General features: G+C 39.1%; 1 protein-coding gene across 5 annotated transcripts in view; it reads right to left on the bottom strand.

The window, feature by feature from the left end:
• NALCN (sodium leak channel, non-selective) overlaps positions 1 to 18,389 on the bottom strand; it is a 223,288-nt gene extending 204,899 nt beyond the window's left edge. For 2 of the 5 annotated variants that reach the window (XM_027644531.1, XM_027644546.1), the window contains exons 1-3: positions 17,919 to 18,387; positions 9,146 to 9,292; positions 6,656 to 6,838 (exon numbers count right to left, since the gene is read on the bottom strand). In XM_027644531.1, the coding sequence (XP_027500332.1) occupies positions 6,656 to 6,838; positions 9,146 to 9,253 (291 nt within the window). In that variant the 5' untranslated portion in view covers positions 9,254 to 9,292; positions 17,919 to 18,387. Of the gene's footprint in view, positions 1 to 6,655; positions 6,839 to 7,844; positions 7,988 to 9,145; positions 9,293 to 17,211; positions 17,307 to 17,918 lie in introns of those variants that run through there. The other 3 variants (XM_027644537.1, XM_027644562.1, XM_027644553.1) reach the window with 3 other exon arrangements.
• Positions 18,390 to 18,783: the final 394 nt, after the last annotated feature.

Below are 18,783 nucleotides of genomic sequence, written 5' to 3'. Positions count from 1 at the left end.
GAATCACAGCTTCCAACACCAAAATATTCCAGTATTTTTTTAAGTTACATTTTAAAACAATTTGAAATAAAATACTCTTTGCCAACAAAGAATAGCATGGGACCTGCACTACACATCTAGGTTTCCAACACCATTATACACTGTACAAAACTTCAGTTTTCTAATATATGTATGCAAAATAATTTGTCATAAGGAAAAAAAAATCATCTTAAAATCCCAAGACATTGGGCAAAGAGAAACTCAAACCTTATACAAATGGTCTTTTTTGAGTTTACTCTGTGAGCTTTTTACTACCACAGGTAAGTAGTTTTCTCACTTTCTTTTTTTCCCTCCACTCTGTTTAGTCAAAGAAACTCGGAATTTTCTCATTCTTGCCACTGACTCTACTGGTTATGCCCCTGTCCTCAAGGTCAAGGTTCTCACTCTTGTTTGTGACTTGCACATCCTGAGACTGAGCTTTCAGCATAAGGCATCACAAGCACATCAGAGCTTGTTGTTGCTATTGCTTGATGATGGGAGCCACATATTCTGTTTTACTACCCAACCTTTGAAAAGAACACAATTTCCTGATCCTCAACTCATTCATACACTACAGCACTTCTAAAGTCATGGAGCACAGTCATTTCAGAATTTCAGTCTGTAACACAACAGAAACTCCTTTAACAAAGCTAGCAAAACCCAGTGAGCAAGCTGACAGTGTTTCACCACAATTCTATTAATATTTTCATCATTTATCAGAAGGATTAATCTAATTTTGTAATTTCTTTATTCCTGTTTGATGAAGATGGAATGTTTAGTATTAAAACTACTGAAAAGAAGGCAAAACAGATACTTGTAATAAGGTGCATTAAACATCAGTTCTGTAATCGATAACTCAAGACAAACTTCTGAATTAGGATGATTATAGAAGAAACTCATTTAAACATAAATGAGTTAATGCCATAAACATTAAAGAAAAAGTTGGCATCTCATTGTCTATATAACTTTAGTGGTCCCTACCTGTCCATTGACAACAAATATATAATAATGAGTAAGAGCAATTGGTGACTGTGAGATATCTATAGGCTGGGTGTTAGCGTAGGTACTTTAAGCTTCCCTTTCAGTCAATGGGAAAAAAAAGACCAGATAAATTATAAATTATTTTTCAAAAGAGATACAACAAACAACTAATTGCAGACCATTGTAGTCCCTCAAATTAGTGCTGATGAATGTTATTATTTTTTTTCTATGTTAAGTCAAAAAATCTACTTTTTGCCAGCAAAGATAGAAAAAAAAGGCCAGATTATGCAATTAGATATCAGTGGCCACTGGAAACACAGAACCAAAGAGTCATTGAACTCCATTTACATTATGGGAAATAAAGAGCATGAGAACAAATCTAGGATTAATTGAAGAAAGTGGAATTCTGAACAGAAGAGATCATGAAAATACCAATGTCAAATCGAATTCAGTAAGCTTTAACCAGGAACTAAGTTTATTACATTTTTTATTACATTTACTGTCACAGGCCATCATTCTTCATTCTAGAGTATCATTTAGAATACAAGCATAAAAATATGTCATAAGAAACAAACTGACTTGGTCTAATTCCCTGTCGCCATCTCATATAAAACTTCACAAGCCATTGCAAGTTGTCTTCCTGCTTGTACATACATTTTATACAATACAGCCAGACAATATGAGGCAGACTGTCCTAGAATATCGTTTATAAAAAGATCTTAATCAGTAAGAAATTATAGCCTGAATTTCATCTTCAGACTCAAATTAAAGACAGATGTATTAATAGCATTAGTTCACTAGTTCATGACATGGGACAATAGCCTGTAATACCAAAACCTTCACAACCTCCCTTGGCAGCCTGTTCCAGTGTCTAACCACCCTCACAATAAAAAATTTTTTCCTAATATCTAACCTGAATTTCCCCTCTTTCAATTTGTGCCGATTACTCCTTGATCTATCACTACCGTTCCTTATGTAGAGTCCCTCTCTGACTTCCCTGTAGGCCCCCTTGAGATACTGGAAGGTTGCTATGAGATGTCCACACAACCTTCTGTTCTCCAGGCTGAACAGCCCCAACTTTCTCAGCCTGTCTTTGCTGGGAAGGTGCTTCAGTCCTCTTATCAACTTCATGGCCCTCTGGACTTGCTCCAACAGTTCCATGTCCTTCTTATGTTAGGGGCACCAGAATTGTACACAGTACTCCAGGTTGGGTCTCACAAGAGCAGAGTAAAGGAGGAGAATCACCTCCTTTGACCTGCTGGCCATGCTCCTTTTGACGCAGCCCAGGATGAGGTTGGCTTTGCCAGTTCATGTTGAATTTTTCATCAACCATCATCCCCAAGTCCTTCTCCACAGGGCTTCTCTCAATCACCTCTGCCCAACCTGTAAGCATGTCTGGGATTGCCGTGCCCCAGGTGTAGGACCTTGCACTTTGCTTTGTTGAACTTCATGAGGTTTGCATCAGCCCAGCTCCCAAGCCTGTCAAGGTCCCTTCGGATGGCATCCCTTCCCTCCAGTGTGTCAACTGATCACACAGCTTCGTGTCATCAGCAAACTTGCTGAGGGTGCACTCAATCCTGCTGTTCATGTTGCCAACAGAAATGTTGAACAGTAACAGTACTTTCAGTACTTTCCTCCCAGGTAGTGCCTATATACTGAATATAATCTCTTACGCTGCCCATTTCACTTCTTTCAGAGAAGTCAACCTATCATAACATCTATTAAAAGCAAACAGCGAATGGTAGCAATAATATGGAACATCAATATATAGTTTTGAAAACAAAAGGAGCTCGGACTTTGTAGTAGATATATCCTATGCTGTCATGCTCTGGTTTCTTTAATACCTGTATTTTGGTCTCCTTTTCTAAACACATCAACATCTACTTTCTTTGTAGAAGGTGGATATCTATCTATGTAATTCCAGGAGTTCCCTGTATCATTTTCCTTCACAAATGGAACAAGCACCAATCAGCATTTACAAGGCATGGGCAGCCCAAATTTTGAAAAGATTTTACTAGCACGGCAACAATAACTCAGAAGGAAACATGAGCAATAAAAGGCACAATATCACAGCAACATTTCAGTTTAGCTTTCCTTCTGGGGTAACAAAACTCTTGGATGGAGGCATTGTTTTATTTTGTCATTTAGTTTACATGGGTAAAAGGAAAACTTTTTACAGAGAAAAGGCTAGCAGTTTCAGAAACTACTTTTTTCCTAAAAACCCTTGGCACCAAAGGAAGTATATTTCTCACTTGTCCTCAGAGAGTGTTAATTGGACATGACTTAACATTTTCAAAATCTTCTTAGCTCAGCTATACTTACATTTTTATTAATTAGGTCTTAAGTGGATGGTGCCTACCTTATCCATAAATTAGGTTTCTCGCTGGACTATAATTTTGCATTTATCATGGTTCAAATGTTTATTAGCCTTTCAATTTCTAAAGCATTTACAAAACACTGACATGGTAAAGTTCAGTAAAACCATATGGCTATGCATTCATTGGTCCTATGCTCACTAAAAATCTTGAATGAACTTAAATTAGGACTACATTTCATAAACAAATTTTCTTACGTAAAGATGGTTCAAATACAAACATCTTTAATAAATGCTAATAGAGTTCTAAACAGTGCCTTATTTACTTCAATTGCCACTGTCTTTGTAAGACTATGGATCAATATGTTCTTGGCAAAATTATAATACTTAACCAATATTTTCCCTAAAATCCATAATCCAAAGAATAAGTCAAATAGTTCACTAAAAAGGATTACTCATTAATTAGCATTCAAAGAAACATAGAAATTTTTGATTAAGTATTAGGAAAAATATCTTTGCCATAAGGTTGGTCAAGCACTGGAACAGGCTGTCTAGAGAGCTTGTGAAGACTTCATCCTTGGAGGAGTCTGAAATTCTCCTAGACAACCCAAGCCATGGGCAACTTCACCTAACTGGACCTGCTTTGGGCAGTAGGTCAGACCAGATGACCTCTGTAGGCTCCTTACCATCTAAGTTATTCTATGACTCCATGAATATGTGAGAAGGCATGAAAGAAGGCACTTCATTTCAGTGTAACTATATTCACTGATGAATGCTACAAGACATCAATCTTTAAGCAAATGCTCAATTGTTAAAATAACAATAAATGCAGCCATTTTCTATTAAACTATCTGTTCTAGAACAAGCAGCAGTTACAGGTATTGACGCCATGTTACTGAGAACACAGCTGCGTCGGGCAGGACACGTCTCAAGGATGAAGGACCACCGCCTCCCTAAGATCTTGCTTTATGGTGAACTTGCCTCTGGCTGCCACAAGAGAGGAGCCCCAAAGAGGAGATACAAGGACTCCCTGAAACAACATCTCAGCCTTGGTCACATTGATCTTCATCACTGGTCTACTCTGGCCTCCAATCGGGAGGCCTGGAGATACACCATCTATAACGCTGCTGCTTCCTTTGAGAACGCACGCAGGATCACTCTCGAGGAGAAAAGACAGCGCAGAAAGAATCGTGTCGTGCCGTCTTTCTGCTGTGGCTTTTGCAACCAGACTTGTCTATCTCGCATTGGCCTTTTTAGCCACCGACGTGCTTGTAACAAATGTGGGTAGAGTCCTTCCCAAATCTTCATTCACGTAGCCTAGCCATGATGATGATGATGATCTTTGTGTAACAGTGGTTATGACTAATCTGTTTTAGTGTATTTTTAGCTAATAAACAAATAGTAAAATGTCAGTGCAAAGAAAATAATCTGTGCTGTTATCTGTATATGTATAACATAAATTGAGGCATTGAAACCAACTTCAGACAGCTACTCATTCTGTGTGGTCAGGCTCACCAGACACGCTTCAAATACAAGTTCTTTATATGACAATTATAGACAAGTTCATCCTATGAGGAGCAGCTAAGGACTCTAAGTTTGTCTAGTTCAGAGAAAAGGAGGCTGAGGGGTAACCTTATTGCTCTCTACAGTTTCCTGAGGAGAGGAGAAGTGGAGAGTGAGGTGCTTATCTCCCTGGTACCCTGTGACCCGATGCATGGGAACGGTTCAAAGCTGTGCCAGGGAAGGTTCAGACTGGAAACTGGGAAACCTTTTTTAAAGAGCGTTGTTAAACACTGGAACAGGCTTCCTAGACAGGTGGTCAATGCCCCAAGCCTGTGTTTAAGAGGCATTTAGACAATGGATTTTAAGTTTTGGTCAGCCCTGAACTGGTCAATTGGTCAGGCAGTTGGACTAGATTATGGCTGTAGGTCCCTTCCAACAATCCCTTCCACCTTCTCCTCACCTCACCTCGCCTCTTCTTTTTTATCTTCTCTTCTCTTCCCACAAACCAACAAATTTAAACAATCCAGTGAAAGACAGACTAAGCAACAGCAGCAGCATATTGTTCATAGCCCTTAGGTGTCAACTGTGAGTGAAGTTGGCATTTGTGTACACAAAAGCTCAGAAATCAAGCTTTGTACAAAAGTCACACTGTTGGCCACCCTTCCCTCTCTCTCTCTGCATTAATATCTACATGTCTCTTTCTCTGCAAAGGCTGTACTGGTTGTAATAGTAACTTTTTATTCTCACACTGTTCAAATGTGCATGACAGTAACCAATTCTCCATTCATAATCCTGTGTCTTTATCTTCACCTACTTAATAGACATCTCTGAAGAAGAAAGCATAGGTGGCAGCTAGAAATAGCACTTCACAATAGATTACTTGGGCTTTATACAGTCCATGAAGATTTTCTCATAACTATCTTATTTCAGTAATTTTCTAAATATTAATATTAATAACACTTTAACTTTTACTATTAATATTCATTAAGTATGATGAATAATATTTCAGTTTGGAAGTGAACAAAAAATGCTATCTGCAGACTCAGAAAAACTTCAAGAGCTTAAGTACAGCATCAGATGTCTCTGGAGTCACCAGAGCTTTCAGAAGTGAAAAGCAAGGATAACACTGATTATCTATTCTGTGCCATAGTGACATAATTGCATTGTCAATAAGATCTGTAGATGGATTTTCTATATGGAAGCTGATTTGTATATTTTTGTAGAAGACTGGAAAGAATTAGTAAAATAATGGTACAAAATAATGATTACTGAAAAATTCTGCAGTTTCGCAGCCTACAATATTGTGTCTACTTATACAAATTAGCCCAGTAACAACAGCAGACGTATAACAGAAGCATTTGTTTACCAACATGGATTATATTAAGGAAAAAACATTCAAAGCAAGATAACTTTCTCATTTAGCTCACAGTAAGACATATGTTCTTATTTAAGTAACCACACAAGAACACATCCAGCCTTCTGAAACAAAAATCTAAATTCTAACTCCATATATGGACCAATAGACATTTACAAAATATTCTTCCTAATGTATATGTTGCTTTTTATTCCTTTTATTTTTTATACTAATGCAATGAAACTATCTATTTTTTAACTAGTAGACCTTATTAGGAATGCTGGCATTATATTTTGGGGTGAATAAATATGCAGTAAAGCTGAATCTTTGTCAATCTGTCTTTTCAGTTTATACACCATAATGTTGCCTGCAGTTAAAAACAATCATAGCGAGAAGAGCTGGTAAATTGAAAAACAAATACCAAATGTCATTTGCTAACACGCAGATCACTTGAAGCACACATAGAATACTGTTAAAATGCTTACCTTAACTATCCCACGGATGTGCATTTTTGCTATCATCTCTGCAGTGTAAAGAAACATCAACAAAGTATCAAGAGCAAATGTCACATACTGGAGAGGTGGATAATGCTCGAAGGTCTTTGGAGTGTTCATACAAACAGAAATAACACTGATGATGGCACAGATTCGTAGTAAAGAGTGCACCCACTGAAAAAAAAACAAAACCAAACAAACCAACCAAACACAAGATATTGCAAGATTGTTCTGATCTTTAAAAAAAGCTCAAATATTTAGCCTCCATAACTTACATTGGCACCTTTTGTAAATGCACATCTGTGTTCTTTTACGTCATGATCCACATATTAAAGGTCTTTAACCAAAAACAAGCATTCCTAAATTATTTATAATTATATATACATATAAAGAATTTTATTAGGTAATTTGTGAGGTTGTATAATTCAGAAACCAAGAATTAAGAACCATGAAACTGAGAATTAGGATTCCACCATTTCTACTTTGTAGCATTTGTAATTCAATTTCTTTTCAAATGACAGCTTGCCACATTTATGGGCAGACAATAAGTAGAACTAGTTGAAGTTATAAATTGGGTAAATACATTAAATGAAAATATCTGTCAGCAATTTTAGTTCAACACTGAGAAGAAATTATTTTTAAATCAATTTACAACTCAAAAAATTAAGTGAGAGGCACAGGATTAAAAGCATCCTTCCATTTATGAAAAGAATAAATATAAAAGAGGCTATGTCACAGAAAGCTACTTCTTAAGATCAGGATTCACTTTTGTTCCAATCAAGTTTTGTTGCTATAAGAGAACAGTTAACTTCTATTACTACTTAGGTCTCAGACACACTCCTTATTAATAAGGTTGATATTCAGTGCCAGTTAGAGAGGGAAGTGTAACAAAAAAAAGTAGAATATATTAATACAAGGGTTTAAGGTTGGATTTTTTTTTCTTTTAAATCAAAACAGCTTGAAGCCACACAAGTGTAATGAATCAGAGTTGGTAAGGTCATACCTATCAAAACAAGAAGTTCTTTTCAGCAAGAAAAAAACTCCAAACAAAAAACATTGAAAGGTATTTTTAAAATTTTTCCATCTGGGGAAAAATCTGACACTCATTTACAGCACTTCAGATATTTTGATATTCAGAAGACTTAACAGGCACCTAATTTAATACTCACTGTTTGCTCACCTAAGTGTAATGATATTTGACCTGAATTGAATAGCTCTATCATTTACATACTCAGCCCAGATTAATAATCTGGAAGTGGAAGGCACCCAACGAAGATCTCTAATGTCCCTTTAGTATCTACTTTGCTTTGAACCTTGTTTCAACTGAGAAAATTAACATAAATATTAAAGTGTGGCTGATATCAAACCCATTCTCTGCTGCAATAAAAGGTCAGTATTACAAGTCCTAAGTAATATACAACTAGTTCATCAGCATGACAAGAAAAAAATTATTCCACAAAAACCTCATGTATTGTGTGATGAGAAACATGTGTAAATAACCCAGCATATATTTCTGCAATGACATTTTGAGCTTTACAGCAGTCAATACAAACATTCTACTTAAAACTATTTAGCATTAAAAAATACATGGGTGTTGTCTTGTAGATGATTTAGGTGTCAAAACTCAGCAGCAAAGCTGAAAGGATCTGGCATTCATACTGCAAATGAGATGATAGTTCCATAAAATGCATGCAATGCCGACAACAGGTATTATTTCAGAATATTTTACTTTCTGCTTTTAAAAAGAAAAAATTTATACACTACTTTAAGAGAAATGTGAAAATTCCTTCTCTACAAAAACACAAATCATTCACCATATAGGAATCCCAGATGCATGCTGACTGCTGAATAATTTAATCATAAAAAACATATTTACACAGGAAAGACATTTTCTTAATACTGTATCGTCCATTATTAACTCCACTCCTAATGAAATTTTCCCCAGTTTCAAGCTGTCAGACACTTTTCCACCTATCTATTTCTTATGGCAGATTATAAGGAAATGATATCAGAAAAATGAGAGTGGTACTTCAAAATAAACAGCCAAAACACACTTCTATTATGACATATATGATGTAAAAGGAGAGATTTGAAAGTCAAAAGTGTTGACTGCTGGCTACCACTTGAGCAATGAAATGCTCCTTTTAACATCCTTTTCAAAAGCCCAGTTTATGAACTTCTAATTTCAACAACCATGTTAGGAACCAGAGACATTGAAAGGATGGCTGTTTTAAAAGAATCAATCAGTAGATGAACTGGTTGGAAAACACTGCTTGATCATCCCATCTTTTTGCAACACCCAAAAGAAACTTTTGTTTTTTAGTTTTTGACTTTCTTCAAAAAATAACTGGTAGATTAGCAACTATAGCTCAATATTTGTTTCTGACAAATATTTAATTCATAATCTTTTGTGGAAGTCACATTTCAACAATACAAGTTACATTTAATTTAAAATTAGTAACTACAGAAAGAGATACCCACTGGTTTGTTAATCCATAGAATATCTGCGTTGTCTGACAAAGATTCATCAGGACCAAAATCTGTAACTGGCTGGGCTTCCACCCTTGAACTTTGTTTCCTTTTTAGCATCCTGAAGTTAACTTTTGTTATCTACAATCATGAAACCTCCTTTGGGAGAAAAAGACAGCAAACATTAATTCACTAAAACCATCTTATAATGCATTTTGAACGGTTTTATAAATAACCTAAAGCATTTTATTTTCATGCAAACTGCTTTTGTATTTACTGATTAACAGGATATTCATTCTATTAAATATAAATCACTGACATGACTCTCATTATGTTAGAAAAAATTTACACAAAGGTATGTAACACAAACAATTACCAGAAACTTAGCAAAGCTGACAGAAAATTTGTACCAATATGCAAAGAATGCTATTGCTGTGAACTTCAACACAGAGTAATCACTGGATGGATTTGACCTGAAGCCATTTAATTAAATGGTGACATTTCCATTTATTACACTAGGCTAAGATAAATCCCAACATGCCAAAGGCAAACAGGCGATGTTAAGCCACCAACACATATTAATGTTCTTTACTGAAATCGGAAGAGCCTTTTTGCTATATACTACTATTAACATGTATTTTTCTAATACTTTTTTTAATGTTAGCAATTATCTATCCAACACCTAGACAGATGGTTGTCTCTGGGGCTTGTGTTGGCACGCAGAAGCACTGAGGAGAACGTGTTGTTTGCACGGAGTCAGGCCAAATCTGGACATTCCTGCATGGGTGGCACTGACTGAGACTTCTACATGCTCAGTGATGTGAGCCACAACTAGGAGACACAACAAGAGAGCAGAAAGGTGAGTTAGATCTTATTAGTCCTCGATTAGTTGGAGGCAATAGTTGACTCAGGACTGCAGAAGTCCCATGTGCTTGGTCTCAGCTGGCCTTTCCAATGACATGGGCTCCTGCTTCATGTCCAAACACTATGCATGCATCCTTGGCTGTCTTGTCTTTTAGCTGTTACGGCAAATGTAAACTATTACTCTTATTCCAAGTCCCTCAGAGTCTACCCCTACTCTGTTTTCTCTCTTTCAGATTCAAGAGGACAGCTCCTGTGTCTGTAAAACCAAGTCTGAACCATTGGTCTCTCTTTGCACAAACCACACAGCAACAGGGCTGAGGTCTTGTACTAATATACCCAGGTAGAGGAGCTGACATTATGCGATGATTAATTTTTTTAAAAATAAACAGAAATAACACAAAAGCACAAAACAAGGGACAACTTCTGACACCTATATTCATCTAGTCATTCACAGCAACCTTAGTACAAGGGAAGCTGGTAAGCTGTCACTAAAACCATGCAAACGGTGTAAAATGAACATTACAAATTAATAATCTTTCTCTAACAAATGAAGACTGAAATAATATTCACAGAGGTTGTAGGTTCTCTTAGTCTTCATGCTCAAACTTCGTGCTCCCACCTCTATCATAACTGAATTCACTACTTCCTCCTCTTTAGCAATTTTTTTCCACTTTCTCTTATTTCTTTCTAAGCCTGATATATTGACTTTTTTTCTCTACTTGGACCAAAGCATAACTAGAAATGCTTGAAGCCTCAATGATGCTGGTGTGCTTTTTGAAGTCATGAAACTTTAAAATGGCTACATTTAACACAGCGATAAGAAGTCATTACAATGCCTTGGGAGATGCATTTCCCAAAACCTTAGGGAAAAAAAAGACGCTGTCTAAAATGTTTCTTGCAAATATGTTTTTTGGAAATTGTTTACTCAAAAGCTAATCAGTGAATTAACAAAATAATAATTTTATGTTTACTATTTCTGGTAATGGCTATGACTGTGCTTCTAAGCTTTTAAGAAAATATGCAGCAATAAATAGAGAATTAATAAGATAGGCTCAATCAGTAATTATGAGAAAAGGCTCAGGATATGAAACACTGATTTTTGTTTAGCCACTACTGATTTTTTTTTTAAATAAATGACACTCTAAATAACAAGCTATGTCCATTTAGGGAAAAAAGTAGATAATTATCAACTGTCTTTCAGCAAGGCTCTGTTGTTTTTATGCTTTTCTCAATACCGCTTATTCATACATCTCATGTGTAGGAAGATTAGCCATGTCCTTCTAATGAAATTCCCATTTTTCCTTTTACCCAATGCCTCTTTGTTCAAGGTTTTTTTTTTTAATTGATCCAGGCACAGAAAATAATGTGAACTTTAGATGCTCATAATGGATGTCCATAATGGATTTAGTTCACATACTTAAATGTTGTGACTAAAGAGATTAGAATTTGTACTTTTAAGAGGCAGCCTTGAATAAACAACTCTTCATGTATCTAAACCTAATGGATGGAAGGGAAGGCAACATTTATGGAATATAAGAATCAGCTCGTCTACTTCTCTACTTGAAATGACCAGAAATGCACACAAAAAAATGCAGAATAAAGGCAACAAGCCAAGAATATCATGGAAATGGTCTTCAGCAAGACTATTCAAAGTATAGCAAGGTTGCTTTCAAGCTTTTATGGATTTTTATTGTTCTCACTACTTTTATTTTACCAGGGAATGTACAGGCTTTTCCATGTGCCTGTTGCTGTAGAGCAACATAAAGCCTAGTACAGCTTCAGGACTCTGCCATGTATGTAAAGAATTTTAACCCTTGGACTAAAATCCCTTTTGCACTTGTTACTGCAAGGAGGAACCCGCTGAAAGATGAGGAGAAGGGCAGCTCTGCACAAACTCCTTGCAGCATGTGACACGCAGTGAGCACCACACCAAGCTGTGCTAATGGGGAAGCTGTAGTCCTCCCTAACCCTGACTACAAATCCACCCCTGCAGTTCCCGCATTGATTTTGGCACACATCATTAGGTCTTTCTTTGATCACAACCTGTTATTAATGTGAAAGGCTTAATACATTCCCTAGGATGTACTTCTAGCTCCAGTGTTTTTTAAGACATACTGGGTGCAGGGAAAACACAGGCTTGAGACAGGAAAATATCACGAAGTTTTGGGGCTACAATCACTTCACATTTCTTTGGAGTACTGATAAACCTGAGCCTCATTTATAAAGCAAGCTCACTGTATACAGCATAATCTGCTCAAAAGATCTCCATCACAAAGTCAAGAGAACATGCTTATAAATGCTCTGACAGACAAAGAAGGCAGTTGAAAAATGACTTCACAGAAATATAAACAGGAAAATAAAGCAGATATTCCTACCTACAATTTATGGAGTTTGAAAATCAGATAAATCCTTGAAATCAGCAATGTCTGGCTTCCAACATAACTTCTTTCTCACTGCTGATTGACTTTGTCATGTGAGATCACATGAGCACTATGTGAAGGTCCTCCTAAGACAGGCCACGTACAAGCACTCTCTTCAACACCAGTTCTCTCTCTGAAAATGTCAACTCCCCTTCCAACTTCTTGCAGAGCAGGGACAGGGAAAGTGGCACATAACACTTCAAGACAATAACTACAAATGTGAAAGCTAAAAGGGGTGACAGAAGAGGATGTGAACACCCACACACCTAGCATGATGACAAAACCCCATTTCCATACTATACATTTAAAAAGCCTCAAACTACAGGCTACCTTAAGGAAATTGATTGCTCTTAACTGCAGTATGCATTATACAGTTATAGGAAAAATATAAGTTCTCATTCTCTCATCTCAATAGCCGCCGCCTTTCCCTGTTTACCAATTGTCCCTGTTTCCCTATTGCCTGCTCCCTCTATCCCTATGTTCTTCCATCCCTGATTTTGGGTGCAGGTACAGGTAAATGGCATTTCAGTATTTGTTTTCATGTAGAAAAAAATTTGAAGTGAGCAAGTTACATATGTGACAATATATTTATTTTAGAATGGTAAACACAAAATTCCGGTGGATACAATCACATAGCACATGCCACCACATACCTAATTTTAAGGAAGAACTTATTTCAGTACTTTTTCTCTCTGTGTGGTATCGTTATTGCATCTGATGAATGATCTCTTCATTATTTTGAACACGATATACTGCTAACCAAACTTTAGTGTTTATTAAAAACAAACCTAGTTCTTCACAAAGACGATATACTGAAGAAATATCCTAAAAATCAGTTACATTCACATTTTCAAATCATTTGGATACAGGTAGGAAAGAACAACTGGTGATATCTTGACTTAGCAACAGGATCCCAGACTAAAAATACAAGAACTAGGGTTCATAACTGAGGAAGGTTTAACAATTGCTTACGGCTGCCAAAGTAATAACATCTAGTCTGAAAATATACAGATGTTCAGACTTCAGCTCTTTGCTCCAAACACATCTCCTGTGTCTTGCCTTATTATCAACTAAGGACAATGCTCTCAAAGTATTTATTTCTTACATATAAGTTCTTCCACTCAAACACAGCCAAAATAATTCAGAACTAGTGAGCAGACAGAATCAAATTATCACATTGTATACAGAGGTAGATCTCTTGTGAGTCAGACATAAAGTCTACCTCTATTGTCACATGATGTATCACAAGTCCTTTTCACTTATAGGCCTTCTAACATCCAGAATATATAATACCAAAGACACTACACATGCATATACATGGTGCCATAATGCAGCCAGAAAATGAACTTCTTAATTTTAAATAGAATTGCTTAGCTTTTTTATATTTTTCTATTAAAAAATTTGGTTGTGTCAAAAAAAAGGCAGAACTGTAGATGATTTTTCAATTGGTGCTGTTAGACCACACCATGGCATATTCCACCACACTTCTTTTATATACAATGGCCTTAAGTTGTGGCAGGGGAGGTTCAGGTTCGATATTAGAAAAAGGTTTTTCACCCAAAAGGATGGTTGGGTGCTTAAAGACGCTCCCCAGGGAAGTGGTTACAGCACAAAGTCCAACAGAGTTCAACAAAGCCTTTGGACAATACTCTCTGGCACATGGTGTGACTCTTGGGGCTGATCCTGTGTGGGCCAGGAGTTGCACTTGATGATCCTTGTGGATCCCTTCCAACTCAGCATATGCTGTGATTCTGTGAATGCACAGTAATTACATATAGAGAATATACTGATGGTATTTCCTTTATGGATATATAGCACAGTTTAACAGCTATCTTACTGCAAAAGTTCACTTCAACTGTGGGCCACCTACCCACCACTTGCTGCCCTAGGATTGGTCTACTGCAACATAGCCTATATAAATATCTTTAAGAGCCCAAAGTTGACAAAGACATGCAGCAATGTCCTTAGCAAGAATCATGCTGGAAAAAATGGAGAGTCGCGTTCTGTAATTTGCTTTTGCGGTCTACCCATCTCCTAGTAGAAATTGTGTCTAGCCCTTTGCAAAAGTAATGGGACAGGCAGTACCAGGTCTTTCTTTGAGAGGATTCAGGAAGCAACCCATCCTCTCTCTAAAATACCCCACATTCAGTAACATGCTATGAATATCACAGACCTATTTTTCAGACTTTTAAAGAAAAGAGTGAGGGCATCCTTCCCAGAATGACACAGGGGTGGAAAGGAGCCTCTCTGTAGGCAGATGGCTGATGACATGCCTGCTTAAGTGATTATTTTAAGGTTGCAGAGATTTTTTTGTGTATCAATAATTACATGTTACTGTGCCTAGAGCCTTGTATACACATCCTTTCATAATTTAAATTGAAATTAAAAATTAAAATAAGCAGTGGTTATATTATTTTGGATTTGTTACAGTTTTTGCTAAAATAATTATTAAAGCAACTGAAATATTCTAGATCATCTTCCTTTCCCAAATTCTCCCCTTTCTATCCTCTAAGGAATTGCCAGTGAAACAGTTAACACATATATATTTTAAAATTGAAGTCCTGAAAACAGAATTAGGAGTTTTTTATCCTCTTATCTTTCCTTTAAAACAAAGTAATTGACATGTGATACACATCCTCCTTGCTGCACGGCAGTTCCTAGAAGTCACAGCCATAATCTCTGATACTGTAGGTACTGTACCTGAAGGCTTTATTTTGGAGGGAAAAATAAAAAACAAAGGAAAACTGAGTTCATAGAATCATAAGACAGATCAGGTTGGAGGGACTTCAGCTCTGCTCTTGTGAGACTCCACCTGGAGTACTCCATCCAGCTCCAGGCCCCCCAACACAAGAAAGACATTGACCTGTTGGAATGAGTCCAGAGGAGGGCCATGAAGATGATCAGAAAGCTGGAGCTCCTCTCCTATGAAGACAGGCTGAGAGTTGGAGTTGTTCAGCCTGCAAAAAGAGGAGGCTCCATGGAAACCTTCTAGCAGCCTTCCAGTACCTATGGGGGGCCCTACAAGAGAGCTGGAGAGGGACTTTTCACAAGGACATAGGACACTTAAGGCGAATGACCTTAAGCTGAAGGAGGGCAGGTATAGATTAGATATTAGGAAGAAATTCTATATTGTGAGGATAGTGAGGCATTGGAACAGGTTGCCCACAGAAGTTGTGGATGCCCTACCCCTGACAATGCTCAAGGCCTGGCTGCCTGGGGGTTTGAGCAGCTTGGTCTAGTGAATGGTTTCCTGCCCATGGCCGGGGGTGATGCAGCTAGATGATCTTTAAGGTCCCTTCCAACCCAAACCATTCTATGATTCTATGATTTCAGGAGGTCTCCACTCCCATTTTCTGCTCAAGCAGTATCAGCTGTGATGAAAGACCAGGCTATTGCAATTTACTCAGGTTATTCCAGTCCAGTCGTGGAAACCCGCAGCAAAGGAGACCATAGAATTTCTTTGAGCAACTTGTTCCACTGCTTGATTTTCCTCACCAGGGGAAGAGGGGAGGAGGGGGGTTAAGAGAGAGAGATGGAAGATGAAAACATCACAGAAAATAAAGAAAGGGAAAAAAAAAGATTACCTAGTAGAGCCAAGGCAATTTGCAACAACAGTGTAGTAGTGGTATCCCTCAAAGTAAGGCATTTATCAGTACTCAGCCAATATAGGAAACTTCAAACGAAATAAAAGATGCGATGAAGGTAATGAAAGGGAGAACAGAGAAAGACTGAAAGGGAAAGAAAACATGATTCAATCCGTAATGCTCATATTAGGCTGACTTTGCTCTTTATCTCCAAAAGATTGCATGCTCAAAATCTACAGGACATCTAAGTAATAGGAAAATATCCCATTAGTAACACAGTAAAAATAATTTGTGAATGCAACACCTGTGTTTTATTCATAAGCACATCAAAAATCTTGTTTGCAACTGACCAGATTCCTAAATACCTAGGGAAGATGGGAGGAAGCCCAAACCCCCAGAAGGCAGTACCAGTTCTATCTCATCATGAGACACTCATGCCTTAAGAAGACATCCTTATCCATGAAAGTCTAAGACTCGCCACCTCTTCTAGAGCTTGGTCCAGTAGCCCGTTACTCCTAGCAGTGCAGCACAATAGTATTGATCTCCTATCGTGAAGATTTAAGAGCCAAAACCTCTTTGACTCAATATACAGGTCTGGATGAATGCCATACAGATTTACATAAGTGTTCATGGTACCAGCAATGACCAGGAGCTGGAAGGAAGTCAAATCAGAGCGAGTTATATTTCCAGGTGGTATAGCTTAAATGGGAATGAACTGTGATGGACCAAATTTCAGATTAAAATAAAGCAAATGCACCAAACAAGAAGACCATGGGTCCACATAAAGCACAAATGACATGCTGATTGTTACAGTTTTAAAATTTCACTTTAAAACACAGTACCAAGCTCAAACGGTAAAACAAAAAATTCCCCAACTGTTCCTAAAAGTCTCAAAAGTATATGCATAAACTTGAAGAGAGCTGGAGTCTTCTAGCAGCCAGTGAGTTTAACTCAAAGAAATGTGATTTCCCGCCCCTCATTGAAGTTTAACGTCCTGATTCAACATAGTTCATTGTTAATATGTATCATTTCTCTGTTGGTCACTTAGAGGGCAGGTGGGATGGGACTGCTGTGGAAGGAAGTGAATAGAGACATCGATATTGAACAGGAAATTGACGATGCTTAAGACAAAGACAAAAGACTCAAATAGCATTTAGTTAATTTTTTCTCACTGTAAATATTTGCCTTAAAGCAACGATAGTTAACCTACCAAATCATAGCTGACTTAAAAGGTACGTTTGCACGTAAAGGCCATCAAAAACATTCATCCTTCCTAGAAATATGTCTCTGATGTTACCGGGAGTACTAAAATAAACAAGATGCCAACAACGAAAAAATCTTAAGCACCTCTCTCTCCATTTGATGAACAAAACCCTGAAACTGCAAACTAAAGATTTACTCCAGGCCTGGGTACGTCGCTCTCTCCAACGACCCCAACCCCGCAGCCTCTGCGGACCAGCTGAACCCTCTTCTCAGGGAGAGAGCTCCCCACAGCCATCCTCATCCCCATCCACAGCCACCCCATTAAATCAGTGCACCCCGAAGAGGCCTGTTCGCCCCTCGGCCCTGCCCTGCCTCAGCGACGAGTGCGGCACTCCTGCACCCCACCGAGGGATGCCGGGGGGTCCGGAGCAGTCCCCGCGGGGAAGGCCGACGGCGGCCGGGCCGGAGCGCCCCCTCCCACGGCGGGGGAAGGACAGCTGGGGCGGGCGATGCAGAGGACGCCACCGCCCCTTCCCCCCTCGCCGCGGAGCCGGCCGGGCCTCTCGCCGCGCCCGTCCCCTCCCTGGGAAGCGCCAGCGCTGCCGGCAGAGCCGCGGCGGCCGCGGGCCGCGGAGGGGCCGGGGAAGGGGGCGGGAAGGCGCAGGGGCCGCACCGCGCACCGAGAGCGAGCCGCGCCCGCCGCCTCCGACCTACCGCCAGCATCTCCTTTCATGGCGCGGTCGGGAGGGGCCCCCGCGGGTGTGCGGGGTGTTACGGTGCTGTGCCAGCCCCGCACGCCGCCCTCCCGCGCTGGATCGCGGCGGCGGGGCCCGCCCGGCGGCGGCCGCGCTCAGTGTCTCGGCAACGACGGGGGCGGCGGGCGGGGACGGAGCAGGTGCGGGGGAGACGGTGCCGACCGCGCACGGGCGCGTCGGGACAAACAGACCCCCGCCTTGCTAAAGCCTCCTGCTGGGAAGAGAGGGGGCTAAGCGGCTCCGGAGCAGCGGGGTGACCCCACGGCGGTCCCGTCACGCAAAACACCCCCATAGCTGCTTGGAACTGTGGTCGCTGCGCCCCGAAACACGCAAAGGGCGACCTGCATGGGACGGAGCTCGCCGGGTGGTGCCCCGTGCTGAGCCCGCACAGCCCCCCTCCGAACAGCAGCGGTGTAGGGCTTTGGTTTGGGGTGTAGCTTTTTTGTTTGTTGGTGGGGGTTTTTTGTCTTTGTTTGTTTGTTTGTTTTTGGTTTTTGTTTAATGATGATGCTCAAGTGCTAGGATAGTTTATTTGGCAAGAAACCCTATTTGTGCGTCTTAAAGCTTTTTTAGTACTCATGACCTTCTTTGACCGTTCTTCACTGGTAGCATCATCTGGGTGGTCTGGTTACTAATGAAGAGCCAGTCTTGACATGGTGAATTAAATTCATAAAATAGCATCACTTGTTGGACTAGATGATCTTAGAGGTCTTTTCTAGCCTGAATGAATCTAGGAAAGAGATACTAAAAATAAATAAATAAATAGATAAATACTTAATTGTTTCAGTACGTGAATTTGACATGCTCCAATTTGTATTTTTGTT

Source organism: Corapipo altera, unplaced genomic scaffold, assembly GCF_003945725.1.
Source record: "Corapipo altera isolate COAL_440 unplaced genomic scaffold, ASM394572v1 0, whole genome shotgun sequence".
In the NCBI taxonomy this organism is placed as follows: domain Eukaryota; kingdom Metazoa; phylum Chordata; class Aves; order Passeriformes; family Pipridae; genus Corapipo; species Corapipo altera.
The sequence above is the reverse complement of the archived record's forward strand: the minus strand, read 5'-3'. Positions and strand labels throughout refer to the sequence as shown.